This window comes from Sceloporus occidentalis, unplaced genomic scaffold, assembly GCF_023333645.1.
Source record: "Sceloporus occidentalis isolate IW3139 unplaced genomic scaffold, rSceOcc1.0.p SCAF_3, whole genome shotgun sequence".
NCBI lineage: Eukaryota > Metazoa > Chordata > Lepidosauria > Squamata > Phrynosomatidae > Sceloporus > Sceloporus occidentalis.
The window spans coordinates 132,299,912-132,316,919 of NW_028316983.1; the positions used below are offsets into that span (position 1 = coordinate 132,299,912).

Below are 17,008 nucleotides of genomic sequence, written 5' to 3' on the forward strand. Positions count from 1 at the left end.
GGCTAACAAACCTTTCACTGTCACCGTCAAGAGGAAATGCACACAGAAGGGGTGGAAAGCAGCAGTACTTACACCCATTGAGTTACATGAGACCTTGCCACATGACCTCAGGTCTATGTGACCAGCCAGACGTTCACCTAAAGCAGTGGTTCCTAACCTGTGGGTTGGGACCCCTTTGGGGGTCGAATGACCCTTTCATGGGGGTCGCCTAAGACCATTGGAAAACACCTATTTAATTACAGTTATGAAGTAGCAACGAAAATAATTTCATGGGTTTGGGTCACCACAACATGACGAACTGTATTAAAGGGTCATAACATTGGGAAGGTTGGGAACCACTGACCTAAAGGTTGACATGGCCTGTCTAGGTTCATGCTTATGGATTCTCTGAAACTGCTATTATAATATAACAAAATATTTGTACCCCCATTTAAGAGTGATGTTTGAGTACGTAAGTAGCCAAATAGGAAGAGCACCCACCCACTCCATTTCAGTTTCTCATCTGATCACCTCTATAGCCAGACATCTTTACATCTCATGAAAAGTTATATTTACATGTATATATAACGTGTGGTTTTAGCATCCAACACCAGGGACAATGGAATTGCATCACAGAGATCTCAGGGAAGATCAGTTGCCTTTTTCACCTTTTGTCTGATGATCTCACATTTCTGGATGATGGCAGTGACTAATAAAAACACCCAATATATATTCTGAGGTATTTGTCTTTAATGTCTGCATGCTGATCCTAGGTATGCAAATAAATCATGGAATTAATATACATGTGTTCTGTGTTGCACCCTTTTGGACAGGTGGTTCCCCCTCCCCTTTATTTGTTTGGACATTACACGTGTATTGTAAGTAACTTATTTTTTGTCCCAAGCCTGCTGCAATATTTCTTGCTAACACTTAAACCGATAATCTTAGATGGAAGATTGTAGTGACCCTTTGGTATTTGTTCAAGGTGCACTTGAGTTTGAGGTCAAGCAAACAAAGCCAGTATTATGCCTTTGCATTCTTTTTAATGAGCCTGTTAAAATCCACCAAAAGCAACTTGTGGGATCTTTTGTGAGGACAGGAAAATGCCAGTAGCACTCTTTGAAGTGCTGCACACAGGAAATGATAGTCCAAAAGGATATGTTAAAGGCTCTGGTAGGATATAAATGGCACTGTGTTGTTGACGGGAAAAGAACTTGGCAAAACTGTTGTTGTGACTGTTCCTGCGGCTTAGAAAGGAATTTCCTACAGACTGGACTAACCATTAAAAATGTCTCTGCTTCTAGGAGGAGTTCAGTGGAGCTTTCCCAGAGAAATGTCAGCTTCGACCATGGAAGCCCAATGTCCCGGTGAGAGAGGAAGCTTTTTTAAGGTAACTGAAAAGTTGTTATAATTTCTTTCAGTAAAGTATATTTTACACTGTAATAGAAGGTGCTTCTTAGTTTATGCCAATTATTTTCCAGATGCAGAACTTTGATAGAGCTGCAATGAGAAAGCCTGCCTTTGAAGCACTGAATTCTTTCTTTCTGTAGGTCAGGCTTTTGTAATTTGATGGAGTGACAGAAACATGTGCTTCATTTCAACCTGATGCTACATTAAATTGGGAGTGCTTGGTAAGGAAGCAAGCTGTGCATATAGCTGTAAACATCATATTACTATTGCTTTTCATTCCTCCTGCTTAATTTGAGGGTTCACTGAAATCCAGATTCTTCAGTTGTCTATTTGTTCAAATAGTTATCTGATTTTTATTCAGCAAGATATATTTCACATTGATCTTGTTAGCTAGTAGTTTTGAATATGTAAATATACACAACAGCTGCAGTTTAAAGCTCAAGCATGAGTAATAGGTTGCCAGGAAAAAAAAAAAAACTGGGGGGGGGGGTGTCTGTGTTTCTGTTGAAATCTTTCCTGATTTAAGGCAGTTATAATTTTTCTTTTCAGCCATGGATGATCTGCCAGCTGCTGCTGATTTTTCTGTGAGACAGATTACTTGAAAGAGTTTAACACTTAAATATGAGATCAACAACTTTTGCTTACACTATAGTTCTTAAAATCCACCTCAGCTGTGGAAACAGTGACTTAGAGTACAGCAGCTGAAGCCAGTTCCTGTGCTTCACAAGTAGAGAGAGCTGGCCCGGCATTTAAATCATCTCCTTCATGGGGGGAAAAATTAGGCTGCTGACTGTAAAAACATGAGGGCTTCTTGGCTGTGTCTGCGCCTGCTTCCTATCCTTGGCCCACCCCTGTCTAGGGCAGTGGATGGGCACCACCTGCTGTGGTTATGCTGAATGGTTTAAAACCTAGCCTTCTTTACTTCTGTAGTGAAAAACTGGAGGAAATTCTTAGGCCCTCAGAAGAAAAAGAGACAAGGAATAGATGCTAGAAAAAATTCCTTAGCTAGACTATTAATAAAAAGGAAAAGGGAAGGGGAAGAAGGGGGGGATGTGATGGTGCCTTTAAGACAGACTGGTTTTTTTATTATTTTCATATGAGCTTTCATGGTTCTAAACCCACTTCTCCCTGTTCTTTGCTCCTTTTTATGCTACAAGATACTAACACGGCTACTTCTTTGAAAACTACCACAGTAGGTTCTTTATGTTACTTGTGAAAACTTGGCTTTTAAGGTTGTTGTGATTGTTTACAATTATAAAGTGCCATCAGTAGCAAGTGGCCACTGACTGATGGAAACAAGAAGACATGCCTCTGTCCTGCAAAGCTTATAATCTTAAAACTAACTAGTTGATGTTAACACAACAACTGAAAAATAATCACATCACTACTGGTAGGCTGTGCCCACATAGATCCTGCTGGCACAGTTGCTGTTGTGTAAATAGCATCGCACCTGAGAACCTGACTTGGGACACGATCCTCTGAAGCTGTGTACATCAAGAGATCTACTATAGGAAATTCTGAGATAAGACTGGTCAGGCAAGCATATTTGTACAGAATTATCTATGGGAAGTATTCTGCTGTCCAATATTTGCTGCCTGTTTGTACAAATGAATGGCAATCCACATTATAAGCTCTCACCCATGTTTTAATTAAATGTCCTCCCTACTTCACTTTCATGATGCTTCTGGATCTGGAAAGTTAATCCATTCACGTTATGTTTGCCCTTTTATTAAACAGCACATCTAGTCTACTTCTCTTCCAGTGTATCAGTATATAAATTGCAACACATTTTCCTGTATTTTGAAAAAGTATTTTTATTGCCATCTCATACACATATTTTTTTACTCTATTCCACTGCCTGTGTTCTATCAAGATTTAATGCATATTGTATGAATGCTAGGAATAAATTCCAGAATTACATCACAAAGCAGTAACCAGTTGTTGAAGTACTAAAAATACCTGATGTTGCACATAACTCTGTTTTTACTGGTGCATTCCCTATGAAGTTATGTCACCGTTGCTGAGAGTCTGCCATAACCTGAAACAAGGTGGCTTTTAAGACTGACAGAGCTTTGGTAATTGAAAGGAAGAAGACATTGCAAATACGGCAACGAGGATGCAGGATTTTGAAAATATAAGAAATCCCTGGTGTATTGAATTGAGGAGACATAGTTTACAGTAGTGATGTTTACACCAGATGTGGCCATCATAGGATTTTTATTTCCCCTCTGCGAGCATTTCATACCTGCCCCCTCTATGCTATCTGTGAAGAAAGATTTTATACCTCCCTGGTATAAAACTTTCTTCACAGACAGGCCAGCACAGAACAGAAGCAGATTTTAGGCTCAGGGGGCACAATCCAAATCAGGACATTAGCAGCAAAAAGGAAGAATTAGGAGGTTTTATCCTACCCCTCCTTATGATTCTAACCTGGGCCAGTTCTTTGCACCTTCACGTCAATTGATGGATGACAAAATCCAATCCAGATTGGGCCCCCAGCATCTACAGTTTGCATGGGAGGAGAGAAAAAACTCCTATTAGAGCAAATGAGAGTCTTTTCTTCAGTGCAAATTATAGTGAAGGGGACTGTTATATATGTTGATGGACTCTCTGTGACTCTGGGTAAGAAAGAGGATGAAGGAATGTAGTGTGACTGGTGGACGGAGCTGATGGTGGCCCTCAAAACATTACTCCTGAGAGCTGAGGGAGGTTTCCTGCCTTAATTTATATTATCCAAGAATACAGAACACAGGATATCATTTTAACAGTTACTCTTTTTTCCCCTGGAGTATAACACTGAAATCTGTGTGTGATCCAAACTCAGCATTTTCCTCTTATCTAGCAGCTGAAAGTTGAGAACCAGCATGGTGTAGTGGTTTGAGCACTGGGCTGCAACTCTGGAGACCAGGTTTAAATCTCCGCTTGTCCTTGGAAACCCACTAGGCAACTTTGGGCACTTCACACTCTCTCAGCCTCAGAGGAAGGCAAAGGCAACCCCCCTCCCCAAACAAATCCTGGCAAGAAAAGTCCATGATAGAGTAATCATAAGTCAGAAACGATTTGAAGGCACACAACAATAACCTAAAAGCCACTTCAGCTTACATGATTGCAGGTAAACATAATTTGTTTCCTCCCAGAAATGTCTCACATCTAGAAATAAGAAGGAATTGCCCTTTAAAATATCTTTTTGAATTTTCTGTCATGGAGGGAGAGAGTCTACATTAATTCTATAGCAAAGAGCTGGGTATCATCCTCATACTGATGACACCAAACTCCAGAATTTCCAATTATCTCACCCAGGAGCTTCCCAAAAAAGTTGAAGAGTATAGGGCAGGGGTAGGCAACCCTTTTGAGCCGGGGGCCAGGTTGCTGTCCCTCAGACAACTGGGGGGCCGAAGCCAAAAAATAAATAATTAAATATTTTTTTAAAAAATTAATTAAATAAATAAACCGGGACAAATGTAGGACAAAATTTTCAAATGGAGGGCACTTTTTAAAATAAAAAATGGAGGACACACGAAAAAATTTGCTGATTTTTAAAAAAATGTTAAGATAAATGCATGTTTCTGAGGCTTCTATAGACAATTGCCCCACCATGCCCCTTGCGCGAGATGCCAAAGCCCCAGCGGCAATCGGCGGCAGGACCGGGCTGGGGCCGGTCCCAAGGCCTCGCCGGGCTGCATCCAGCCCGCGGGCCGCAGGTTGCCTACCCCTGGTATAGGGGATAAGATGGAACTGTGGGGCTGAATTCTTAGAAAATCAACAGACCTTGTGTTTTTTTCTTGATGTAGGTTGTCAGTCAGGGGAACTAAGGGTGTCTCAGTGCTATACCCTGGCCTGAAACCAATCTGACTTGAGTCCACATAATCTTTTTCCTCCAAGATATATTCAACTTGCATCTGCATGGCAGAAGGGAGGGGGAGGGTGTGTGAGTGGCAAGCCAGTGTTATTTGCACAAAGGGAATTACAGTAATGTGGAAGTACAGGGGGGGGGGGGGGAAGAGAGGGAAAAAATTATATTTTTTTAAAGATGTAGTTTGGTTCTAATGACAGTATTTGCAGGCAAGTGTTGTTTCATATGTACTATGGGGAATTGGTGCTTCATTCATGTGCTTTATTTTTTTATGCAACATGGACTTCAGATTGGATATAAATGTACAAGCAAAGCAGACATAAATGAATTTCAGAGGCATTTTATATTATGATGTAATATTTCTGAACTAAGGAATGAAGGCTAAAGTTTGCCTAGGGGAAAATCTCAAACCTAATAATAATTGCCTATTAATTATCTTTGTTTAGAATATGAGATATACATCCCTCTGGTGGCCAGAACAGGGAAAGAAATGCTCTTAAAAGCCCCAAAAGTTAGAAACGACAGTGTGTAGTTGTTCAGTTCTCAGGTTAGCTCCTGAACAATATGGGTTTTCCCCCTTGCTCAACTGCTTGCAATCTGGAAGTGAGAAGAGAGGCAGCAATCTCCTTCCCAATTCCTTCCAGGCACTGGGTTATACAGAGGCTGTGGTCTTGTCAGGCATACCCCAAAAGTAAATGTGAACTTTTAAATTATCTTTTTTTTAATATAACTGAATAGAAGCCATTCATTCCTGTGAAATGAGCCAAACCAAAGAACTGAGGACAAGTTGACAATGACCCTGTACAGACTGGCACTTTGGGTCGGCTGGGAGTTGGAGTCAGGGTGTAGCGTCTCCACAACACATACCCTGGCTTTGCCCCAGGGTGCCATGATGCCACACGCCACTCCACACGGCGCGCAGCATCATGTGCTTCTCTGGTGCTGCGTCCATACGATGCAGTGCCAAAGGAGCACCATATAGCGATGGCACCACAGCTAATGCGTCCTTTTGCTGGGCCCCCGATCCAGCTGAAGAAGGTGCGGCTCCATGCCATCCCTTCAGAGCTGTCTGAACAGCCCCAATGGTGGTAAAGCCTTTTACAACTCTGTAGAGTGGAAGGCCTTCCTTCCTTTTACAGGGAGCTCATGGAAAGTCTCATGTGTCTTTGTGTACCATATAGCAGTGGTTTTCAATTTTTAAAGGTATTTTAGATTTTAGCTCCCAGAATCCCTTACCATCAGCTATGCTGACTGGGCGTCTGCAAGTTGAAATCAAAAGCATATGGAGAGCCAAGGGTTGAGAACCAGTGCTATAGAGGGTTTTAGATTCTCATTCCATACATAAGCCCACACCTTGGCAAGCATAATGAAAGTTAGTTCATCTTAAGCGCATTGTACATCTTCATCATTTGACAATATTGCACTTGTAGCACAGTGTGCCCTTGTTTCCAGAAGGGGGCGTGTGAGCACTAAAAGGTGCATTGAAACAGACCATTAATGTACAGACCATAAATGTATAACACAGAAGACCCACTAGGGATGGGCTGATCAGTCAGATTCCATTCCATCTGTTTGTCTTTCTCTCTGTATCTCTCTTTCTTTTACTCTCTAATTACTTGAAAATCATTTTCCCCACAAAACCTAGCCTATTGCTAAACACCATAGCTTATATCATTTGTATTTGCGTTTTTATTCATTTTTTGAGCTGAAAACAATACCGGTTGAGTATCCCTTATCCGGAATTCCATAATACTCCAGAATCCCAAATTGCCCAAATGGGTAGCTAAGATAGTGACATCCTTGTTTTCTGATCATTCAATGTACACAAACTTAGTTTCACGATCAAAATAGGTATAAAATTACCGTCATGGTATGTATATCCACCAGACCATGTCTAAGATATATTGTTCCACCACCTTGACTACTGTTGTCCCACCTCCTTGACTATTATATTGTTATCGTAAATTGATGATAGTGTAAGTTTTAATGAAATCACTATTGTATTGTATTTTACCGATATGTTTGTATGCATTTTAATGGTTGTAATCCCACGTCGATCCAAATGGGAGAGGTGGGAAAATATAAATTATTATTATTATTATTATTATTATTATTATTATTTAACTTCTATACAGAGCATAAATGAATTTCATGTTTCACTTCCAAGATATTTCATTATGTATATGCAAATATTCCAAAATCTGAAAAAATCCAAAACATTTCTGGTCCCAGACATTTCAGATAAGGGATACCCAACCTGTATTGCAAAATGGTGATGCATACAGATATCAAAGGATAACTGTGTTGTGATCTGTGTATTGGTTTGGAAAGTGAAACTCATATCAATTCACTTAAACCATGAGGGACAAACAAAATCCTTGAGCAAATCTTGCATTGCTTTACAGGGTCAATATAGTTCAAATCCCCATTCAACCATGGAAATGACCACTGAATGACCTTAGGCAAGTCACACTCTTTAATTCTCAGAGGAAGGCAATGGCAAACGCTCTCTGAAGAAATCCTGCCAAAAAAATTCTGGGATAGGGTCATCTGAGGTTTGGAAATGATTCAGCCAAAGTGAATCGTGTTGGATTTGGTCTTGATTGTATCCTAGTTATTTCTAAGCTACCATGTTGTAACTTAGGGGCAAAGCAGACTTCCCTGAAGGAACGGCTTCTGGCTGCCTCTTTGAGCACTGTATCAGGGCTGTGGCAATGATCTGGCGTTTTTCCAGCCCAAAAAGGAGCAGCAAAATGCTGCTCCTTTTTGGGATGGTAAAAAGCCACCCCTTTTGCCGCACCAGCAGCTCTTCCATGTTTTGCAGTGTGTGTTATCTAATCGCCATACCGCAGGAACATCCCAACACTGCCCGCCGTCTGGTTGGGTGGGTGGCATGATGCCACCTTCAGGGCAGAGTTAGGGCATGTGGATGCCACACCCCCACGCCACCCTGAAACCTGCTCTTTTTTTCTGGTCTTGCAGCCAGTTAGTTTAGCTGTGCTCTGATCCAGATGTGTCTCCTGTTGCTTTATGTCAGCCCCCTCCTCCAGGGAACGGCAGAAAAATGTTACAGGCTTTTATGTACCTACCTCTGTACATAATAACATGATTAGTGTGGTCAGGAAATTCCCATCTACTTATCAACAAGTATCATTTTTTCCATCTCAGTAGTTAACAAAGTATTTTCCTTATCCTGCCCAATGCCCCCCCCCCCAAGGCCTCAGGAAAAGGAAGTCAAAATTAAAATGGATTGTAACGTCTAGTGAGTCATCCTGCTCTTTTATTTCCACACCTCTTCCACTTACTTGGTGTTGCACTGTTTTTTCCCTCCTTCTAGTTAATTGACACAATCGCTTCAGAAATCGGAGAACTGAAACAAGAAATGGTACACACAGATCTAGTGCTGGAAGATGGGCCCACCAGTTTACAAAGGTGAATTAAATATCTATATGGGTAGCATATGACAAATGTTTTGTGTTGTAGGTGTGTTGTGTTAGTTATGAAGAGGTTGTTTTTCATCATGTTCACTGATATTTAATTCTACAATTATGAGATAATTGCATTTTTCAGATCAGTTTGCCTGTGGTAGTGGCTGGTAATGAAACTCTGTGTGAGTGAGTGTGTTCAATTATACAGGTAGAAATAAAACAAGCTTTCACTTTAGTTACTGAGAAATTTCAGCTTAAATATGGGACTACGCTTTGGAGCACATACACCACATACAGTTTATTGTATAAGTGTCCATAAAGTTTATTGTATAAATGTATTGAAGGCACTGAAGAGTTTCAGATCATTTTTATTTAGATGGGACTAGGGAGGAAACTACGTAGCATGTATTTTATGTAGAAGGTACACTTCAGATAAAATGGTACGTATTGAGATATAATTTGTGTTTAAACTCCTTTCATTTCAGCAACCTCTGTGATGTTTTACTGACTAGAAAATCAGTTCAAAAGATTTCAGTTTTGTTTTTTGTTCACACAACTACTAATGAGAGTTAATATAGATTTTTGAATGCAAATCCTGCTGCTGAGTGCCAACTCAGTAAATGGGAAGACCTTGACCATTTAGTACTTGATCTTGTATAAGGATGCTGAACTATTTATTATGTGTGAGGAAAAACTGGTTGGACAAAGTGGGAATAGTTAATATTTCAGCTTGGTCCAGCAGGTTTTGCAGTACCGTAGCAGGCTAGTCCTGAGGCTAAGGATGCTTAGCAGTTGCTGTTTTCTGACAATCTTACCTTTCAGTGGGACAGGATTGGGAATCTGTTGGTGATCTCTCTACACCACAGCGTCCATCTCTTTGCTAAAGGCAGAAATCTTAGTTGTGGATTCCCACAGGCTTATTTTCCTGGGTGATTTCAATATTTATGATGAGATACCCTCCCCTTAGAATGCAGAGAGATCTTGTAGCATCTTTAACCGAAAGAAAGAGGTTGGCAGCATGAGCTTTCATAGACATTAGTCTACTTCCTCATTTAGTGGAGTGGAAACCAGGGACAGACATATATTTGCCATTGGTCTGTGAGAATATAAATTAAAAATCAAAATCCTTTGTATATGAAAATGAACTAGCAAGTCCAGTTTTAAGAATTGTCGTTAGTGAAGAAAGACACTGAGAACTGCCCAGTGTGTATGGAAATGAAGAGGCAAGACTCATTTGGCTTTGGAAACTAGCCTGTAGGTGGGGAGAATAGATGAGCATAGGACACCCCTCTGAGGATGGGGTCAGATAGTGTTGAAATGTGTGTAGTGAACCAGGAAGCCATTCTCCCTGTTCAATCCATTGCTGAGGGACTGTAGTTTATGGATGAATTGCAATTCTGCTGTTTCTCTTTTGAATTTAAATTGACATTCTCACATGCCAATGTATCTTGGTATAGTATATATAGATGTGTGTGTGTACATATGTGCATTATTAGTTTATTTAAGGTCAATACATGTTTGCTTATGTTATTATAAGGTGTTAGTTTTCTGGGCTTAATTTTGCATTGATTGTTAGCCTGTCATCACCTCCTGTGTTTTTTCTTTCTCTTCTTTCTCAGAGGTAGATGTTGGGATGTTAACTTGCTACAGACAACTTGGTACAGTTGTCAGGGATGAGCCATTTCTTACCAGGGTTTAGAATAGAAGTTTATTGTTAAAAGCAAAACGCCGTCACAATATAAAATAGATCCAAACAGTAAATACAAAAACAATATTAAAAAAAACAAGGCATAAAAACCGCAAATAAAACAACATGGTAAAATTAGTGTGAGACCCATCAACAAATTAAAAAAAACCCAATAATACATCATAAATGATGAAATAATAAAAACATAAAACTAGAATGGTTCTAACCACCATTCCGATCAAGTTTATATTTCTCATACTGCTTATTTCTGGGTAGAAGAGCTCTACTTTTGGCTGTAATAAGCTTTAATTGTTTACACTATAGTAATCCCCCCAATATCACCCAAATATAACACCCCATAAATAATCTACTCCAAACACACACGTATACAAACAATACTCACATGTATTCAAACAACTTACACACACTCAAGCAATAAACAAACATTCTACAACCATAACACATGCACACACCTTCACTTCCTACCCCTAAATAACGAGGAAATTCTGCCCTCTGTAGGAGTTGTGGATCTTATTTTTAAGAAGTTATTGGAGACTTGTGGATCTAAAGGTGTTCCTGGTAGCCCTTTTTTTTGGCCCCCACACTACATCCTAATACTCATTCATATGTTTATCTACTAACCTTGGCTTTAGGCAACTTCCTTATCTTGTCCCCCAACAGCCATCATTAAAGCTGAACTTGTCACTTAATCTCTATACTGAAACTCTACACAGTTTTGCATTCCTATGTACATTCCCCTACACAGACTGCTATATAGGTCTGTATATAGCAGACCTATATAGGTCTTAGGAAGTAGGCCCAAGTCTACGAAAGCTTATTCTACCAACTTCTGTCTTTCAGTTAGTCTCAAAGGTGCTGCACGATCCCTTTGCATACTGATTTTCCAGACTAACATGGCTATGTCTTTGAATTCTGCTACTTGTAAGAGGCTACTGAGAGCTGACAGGAATGAAATGGCTAGAGGGATCCTGAAGTAAGATCTATGATAAATCTGGTTTAACATACGTTAGAGCTCATTGTAGGGATCCTGAAGTAAGATCTATGATAAATCTGGTTTAACATAAGTTAGAGCACATTGTAGAACCTGATGGCTATGGAATACACACCACCACTGCATTGGCTCAGTTGTAGACCACTGGAACAGCTATTCCGGTTTGTTAGAGGCCTGTTTTATCTTGGTCTATGTGAAGGTGGTGAAGATCCCTTGGTAGCTCATATTTGTCTCAGTTTGGGCTCCAGACATAGGGTTGCCATAATGGAGGACCTCCAAACCGGGACAAATGTAGGACAAGGTTTGAAAATGTAGGACATTTTTTTTTAATTTCCTGGCTAGGAAATTAAAAAAAAAAGTCCTAGATTTTTAAACCTTGTCCTCCTCCTCCTCCTCCTCCTCCTCCTCCTGGCCTGGGAGAGAGCCTAGGCCTGCTCCCAGGCCGGGAAGGGTGCAGGGAAGCTTGGCATCGCGGCAATCGCCGCGGTGCCAGGCTTCCTCCTCCTCCTCCCGGCCTGGGAGGGAGCCTAGGCCGGCTCCCAGGCCGGGAAGGGCGCGGGGAAGCTTGGCATCACGGTGATCGCCACGGTGCCAGGCTTCCTCCTCCTCCTCCCGGCCTGGGAGAGAGCCTAGCCCTGCTCCCAGGCCGGGAAGGGTGGGGGGAAGCTTGGCATCGCGGCGATCGCCGCGGTGCCAGGCTTCCTCCTCCTCCTCCCAGCCTGGGAAGAAGCCTCGGCCGGTTCCCAGGCCGGGAAGGAGGCGGGGGGCCGCCCCTCATCACGGCGATTGCCACGGTGGGAAGCGGCCTCCTCCTCCTCCCTGGCCTTGCAGAGGCCTTGGAGGACCCCGCGGCCGGAGCTCCGACCGCGGAGCCGCCTCGAAGGCCTCGCTGGGGCCCGGGAGGGAGCGTCTCCGTGGCTGGAGCTCCAACCGCGGAGAGCCTTCCCAGGCCTCAGCAAGGCCTTGGAGCCGCCGCGGGGCCTGAGGTGGCCGTGGTGGGCGGGGCCGTCCCGGTTTGGGCGCCAAACCGGACCGGGACCGGTATGGCACCGCCCAAACTGGGATTGTCCCGCCCCCCAGCGGGATATGGCAACCCTATCCAGACAGATAGTGGGAGATGAATCTTAAAGAATAACAACACACATGTTTGTGTACACTAAAATCTTTAAGAAGACACCCAGAAATGTCCTGGAAAAGCAAGGTGAAATAGGGGCAAAATAAGAACAGTAATTGATCAAGGGCAGGCATCCTTGTAAGTGGGGACCATTAGGAGAAAGCAGCTCAGGGCAGAGCAGATCTGGTGCTTAATACTTTTCAGAATTTGCATGGAATGCACTAAAAGGATATAGAGAAGCCCAGACCACTGGGCACATTGAGGTTGGGCTCAGTATTGTATCTGCTTGCTCCTGCATGTTAATAAATGTTAATGGTGTGCCATGGCACATAGTTGCATAGAAACAGTTCCCACACCATATTGGTACATAGATATCAACTGTGAGAGGAAGTTCAAGATTGCTGCATCTTTCAACAAAACAGGAAAAAAAAAACAGGGAGATGACAGAGGAGTCTTGTTACCACGCACTCTGACTAGTTTGAATGGGGAGTTATGAATCATGACCATGCTGAAAAGGATGCCCAGACATGACCAGTGGATATCCAAATAAATATTGGGATATGAAATGTTGCCTCTGGGGCATAGGTAGATGCCTGTAATATTTTTTCTTATTCCAAAAGTATTTCCTTGTTTTATTGGAATGTAAATGCTCTCTTGCATCAAAGCAGGGATGAGTTCTGTAACTAAAGTACTCACGTGTCTGCCTCCTGGCAAGTCACCTGCAATAGGACATAAAGGTTTTAAGTAGGCTGTTTCTGCACTGGTGCAATGCTATATAATCATTCATTGTGAAGTCACTTAATGAGCCCATTGTGACTGGTGGAACAAGGAGAGACATTAATGAGAGACATTTTGCTAGAGATCTCAAGGGTAGCTAGCTTGTCAACATGCTTCTTAAACTCACATAAGCTCGTAGTTTTGGGGCCATAGTCATCTTATCTCTGCTCTAGTTGATCAGTTCAGTAATGGCTTCTGATGTGAACTGCAGGATGCTTTTGCACTGGAAATAAGAAAACTGCACCTTTACAGTCTAACTCACGCCTCCATAGGCTGAAATTTTGTGATTAGTGAAGAGAATTTAGAGTTTCATACTAGTGTGAGTGCAGTTTACCATTATCTGGTGTGTGTGTTTTTTAAATCAGGGGTGATGAAAGATTGTTGGAGTACAGCTCTCATCATCCCTTACAATTAACTGTACTGCTTAGGACCAATGAGAACTGTAGGAATGTCACACATTACCTTCTAAAGCAGCAGTTCTCAACCTTTTGGGGGTCGAACAACCCTATATATTTCTGATGGTCTTAGGAATCAACCAAGGAATTTTATGGTTGGGAGTCACTGCAACATGAGGAACTGTATTAAAGGGTTGTGGCATTAGGAAGGTTGAGAACCACTGTTCTAAAGTATGGAATGGATGTATGGCATCTTCTGCTCCATAGAAAAAGGATAAATCCCTTAAAATGCATTGGAAACTTATAGGTGTTTATTATTGTGTTTCAAATAATCTCTTTTTTTTAAATAGGGCCTGACAAGATAATACCTTTTGATACAAAGGTTTGGACAATCTTTGGAAAATGTACCAAACACTATAATTTTAGACACCAGAATAATAGTTACAGAATATTTCATAATCCATATATACTAATTCAGCAATACTTAGAATAGTAGTGTAAAGTAGAGAAGTATAATTATCTCAGCATTTCAAATGGGGACATGGTACTAGAATAATTATATGTTGAAGGCCATAATAGGGTTGAAAGAGACTTGATGGATTTGTATTTCTGTATGGAATTCACATCCTGTACTTTGCATTGAAACAGATTAGTATTTTGCCTTGGAAATCCATGCAGTAGTCAACCATGCGGTGTATTTTTGAGGAAAATGCATATTTAAATCATGTGTGATTTCAGAAATGTGCATGAGTTAAAATGCATATTTTTTTAAATGTATCTTTAGTCAATATAAAAAAAAACCTAAATATGTCCATTTTTTAAAAAAAGGTACATACAAATCTGAATGCATTTGTATATGGTTAACAAAGAAAATGTTGTACAACATAATACAACAGTGGGATAGTATGATAATGTCATTCAGATACTGGGAAATACAAGAACAAGAGTGCCATATTTTCTCATACCTATCCATATGCCTGCCTGAGGTGGGACTTGAATTGTGATGTCCTGCTTATTGGTTGCATTGTACACTACTAAAACTATCCCCACACTTTGACTCATATGACAGCTTTAACAAAACATGTATTAGAAAATGCCTCCCTCTTAAAAATGGGTTAATTCAATAAAGGTAAAGGTAGTCCCTTGACATGAATGTCTAGTTGTAACTGACTGTAGGAGGCGGTGCTCATCTCCGTTTCTAAACCGAAGAGCCAGTGTTGTCCGAGGACTGCTCTGGTGTTCATGTGGCCAGCATAAGTGCATTCAACGCTGTTACCTTCCCACTGAGAAGTGGTATCTATCTATCTACTTGCATTTGCATGCGTTTGAACTGCTAGGTTGGCAGAAACTGGGACTAGTGATAGGAGCTCACCCCATCATGTAGCACTTGGGCCTCGAACTGCCAACCTTGCAATCTTCCAATCATCAGAACTGGCATCTTAACCACTAAGCCACTACATCCCCTTAATTCAATATACACTGACACAAATCGTGTCTATCCGTGCCATTTCATAAATTATTCTGCACCAATAGAACAGCAACATTTTAGCACCTTATCAGGACACGTTACTAGTAAAAGCAAATAGACTCTCTTGTAAAGAAAATGACAGGGTTGAGTAGGAGCAAGTTTGTATCACTATTGGCATTCCTCTCCTAAACAGCACTTTTATCTCAGGTGTGATTCCTAAGATTTCTAACCTTGCATAGAGCATTTCTATACAAGGTCAGGAATCTGTATGCAAACAGCTGTTGAAAACCCAGCGGTAGTTGTACTTTAGGTGAGGAATCTGTACACATTGGACATGGATTATTTGAGAAACAGATAAGAGGGCAAAAAAATAAATAAAATAAAATTCCTGTCGCTTCATTCTTACAATGTCTGGCCTTGTCCTATGCACTAGTATATTGTAAAAGAGAAGTGGTGTTAGTTGTAGCTTCTTAAGATACTATTTATGATGGCAGGAGTTTTTGTAAGTAATCACTTACTTCATCACATTGAAGAAGTAGAATGGTGTATTAGAGAGTCCGTCTAAGAATGCAAGAGATGTCAAGAGATTAATGCAGTTGTGCATGATGTCTCCAAGAATGGCCATTAACAGGCCTCACACTTAATGGAAGGTGATCCATTGTCATCCATGGTAGCATTTCCCACTGTGCATGGTGGCGAATGCTCATGTGGCTTTAGAAAGAAGAACTGTTATGCTCCCATTACATTCACAACATAATTTTAAATATTAAGATGAGTGGACCAGAAAAGAATTATTTATTTTAGCATGGTATGTTCTTTTGAAAAGTACAGATAGTTTTTCAAGTAACTTAAAATTAGTTTTTTGACGTTTGCTATTATTTCTCTTCTTTATAGCTTAGACAGAGATATGGGTGATGTGTGCCCGGATCATCAAAAGGATTTAAAAAGCATCACACGAGATTCTGGTTATGACAGCCTTCCCAATAAGCTCAGCATTCTAGATAAGCTTCTTCATACACATCCAATTTGGTTACAGCTTGGCTTAAATGATTCTGAAGCAGCTGAAGTTCTGCGGTCACAACCTCCTGGAGTAAGAAACAATTTCATTTTTCTCTAAAACCAACAGGATACTTATTTGGGGGCATGTTTGCTGTTGTGATAGATTTGGTTTGTTTTCAGAGAACATGAAATAGAAGCAGACTTCTCACACACTCATGAACTCCAAAATAGTGCAAGAACCCCAAGGCGCCATCTCATGCCATTCTCTCTCTGTATGAATCAGATTGGGAAAAACTAAAAGCCTGTATGGTTGTGATATTCATACATGGTATGACTACCTGGTACTCATGGCAGACCATTGATCAATTAAGCTCAGTATACTCTCTTTTGACTAGCAACAATTACTGGAGGTAGCAGAGATTTTGGAGTCTTTTGCCCAATAGCATTTTAATTGATGGTTGAACCTGGGACTCTGTAGTCAGTGTTTATGCTCTGTCATTCAGCTGGGGGGGGCAAAGATGGAGGAACAAGGTTGTATCAACTTTCAGCCTTCTCTGAGTTGCACAGCTGAACCAGCAACAATAAGCAGACCAATACAGTTTGTGTGTGAGTAAAAAGGCCCAAACACTCTCAGGGTTTATGCAAAATAGGAAAACTGGCTCAAGGCCATGGATGCATATAAAATGCTTTACTTAAATGTAGAGCATGTGTTTCACAATACTGATCAGGTAAAAGCTGAAGACTGAATTTGGGATTAGGCAATGCTGTACATCATTAATTGAGTAGCTACTAACTACTGTATAGTTTACAAGATGAAACAGTAGACTTTGTTAGGTTACTGGTCTCCCTGTTGGAAGTCCAATGTGATCACCAACCAAAGCAGAGA

At 41.0% G+C, this 17,008-nt stretch overlaps 1 protein-coding gene across 9 annotated transcripts in view; it reads left to right on the forward strand.

Moving 5' to 3' along the window:
• The window catches only part of LOC149316821 (ras and Rab interactor 2-like), a 96,982-nt gene that overhangs the window by 46,144 nt on the left and 33,830 nt on the right, over positions 1-17,008 (forward strand). For 4 of the 9 annotated variants that reach the window (XM_089516345.1, XM_089516346.1, XM_089516348.1 and 1 more), the window contains exons 2-4: positions 1,284-1,369; positions 8,580-8,674; positions 16,018-16,213. In XM_089516345.1, coding sequence (XP_089372471.1) covers positions 1,313-1,369; positions 8,580-8,674; positions 16,018-16,213 — 348 coding nt within the window. In that variant the 5' untranslated portion in view covers positions 1,284-1,312. Of the gene's footprint in view, positions 1-1,032; positions 1,370-1,556; positions 1,611-2,546; positions 2,582-8,579; positions 8,675-11,218; positions 11,352-16,017; positions 16,214-17,008 lie in introns of those variants that run through there. The other 5 variants (XM_089516342.1, XM_089516344.1, XM_089516349.1 and 2 more) reach the window with 5 other exon arrangements.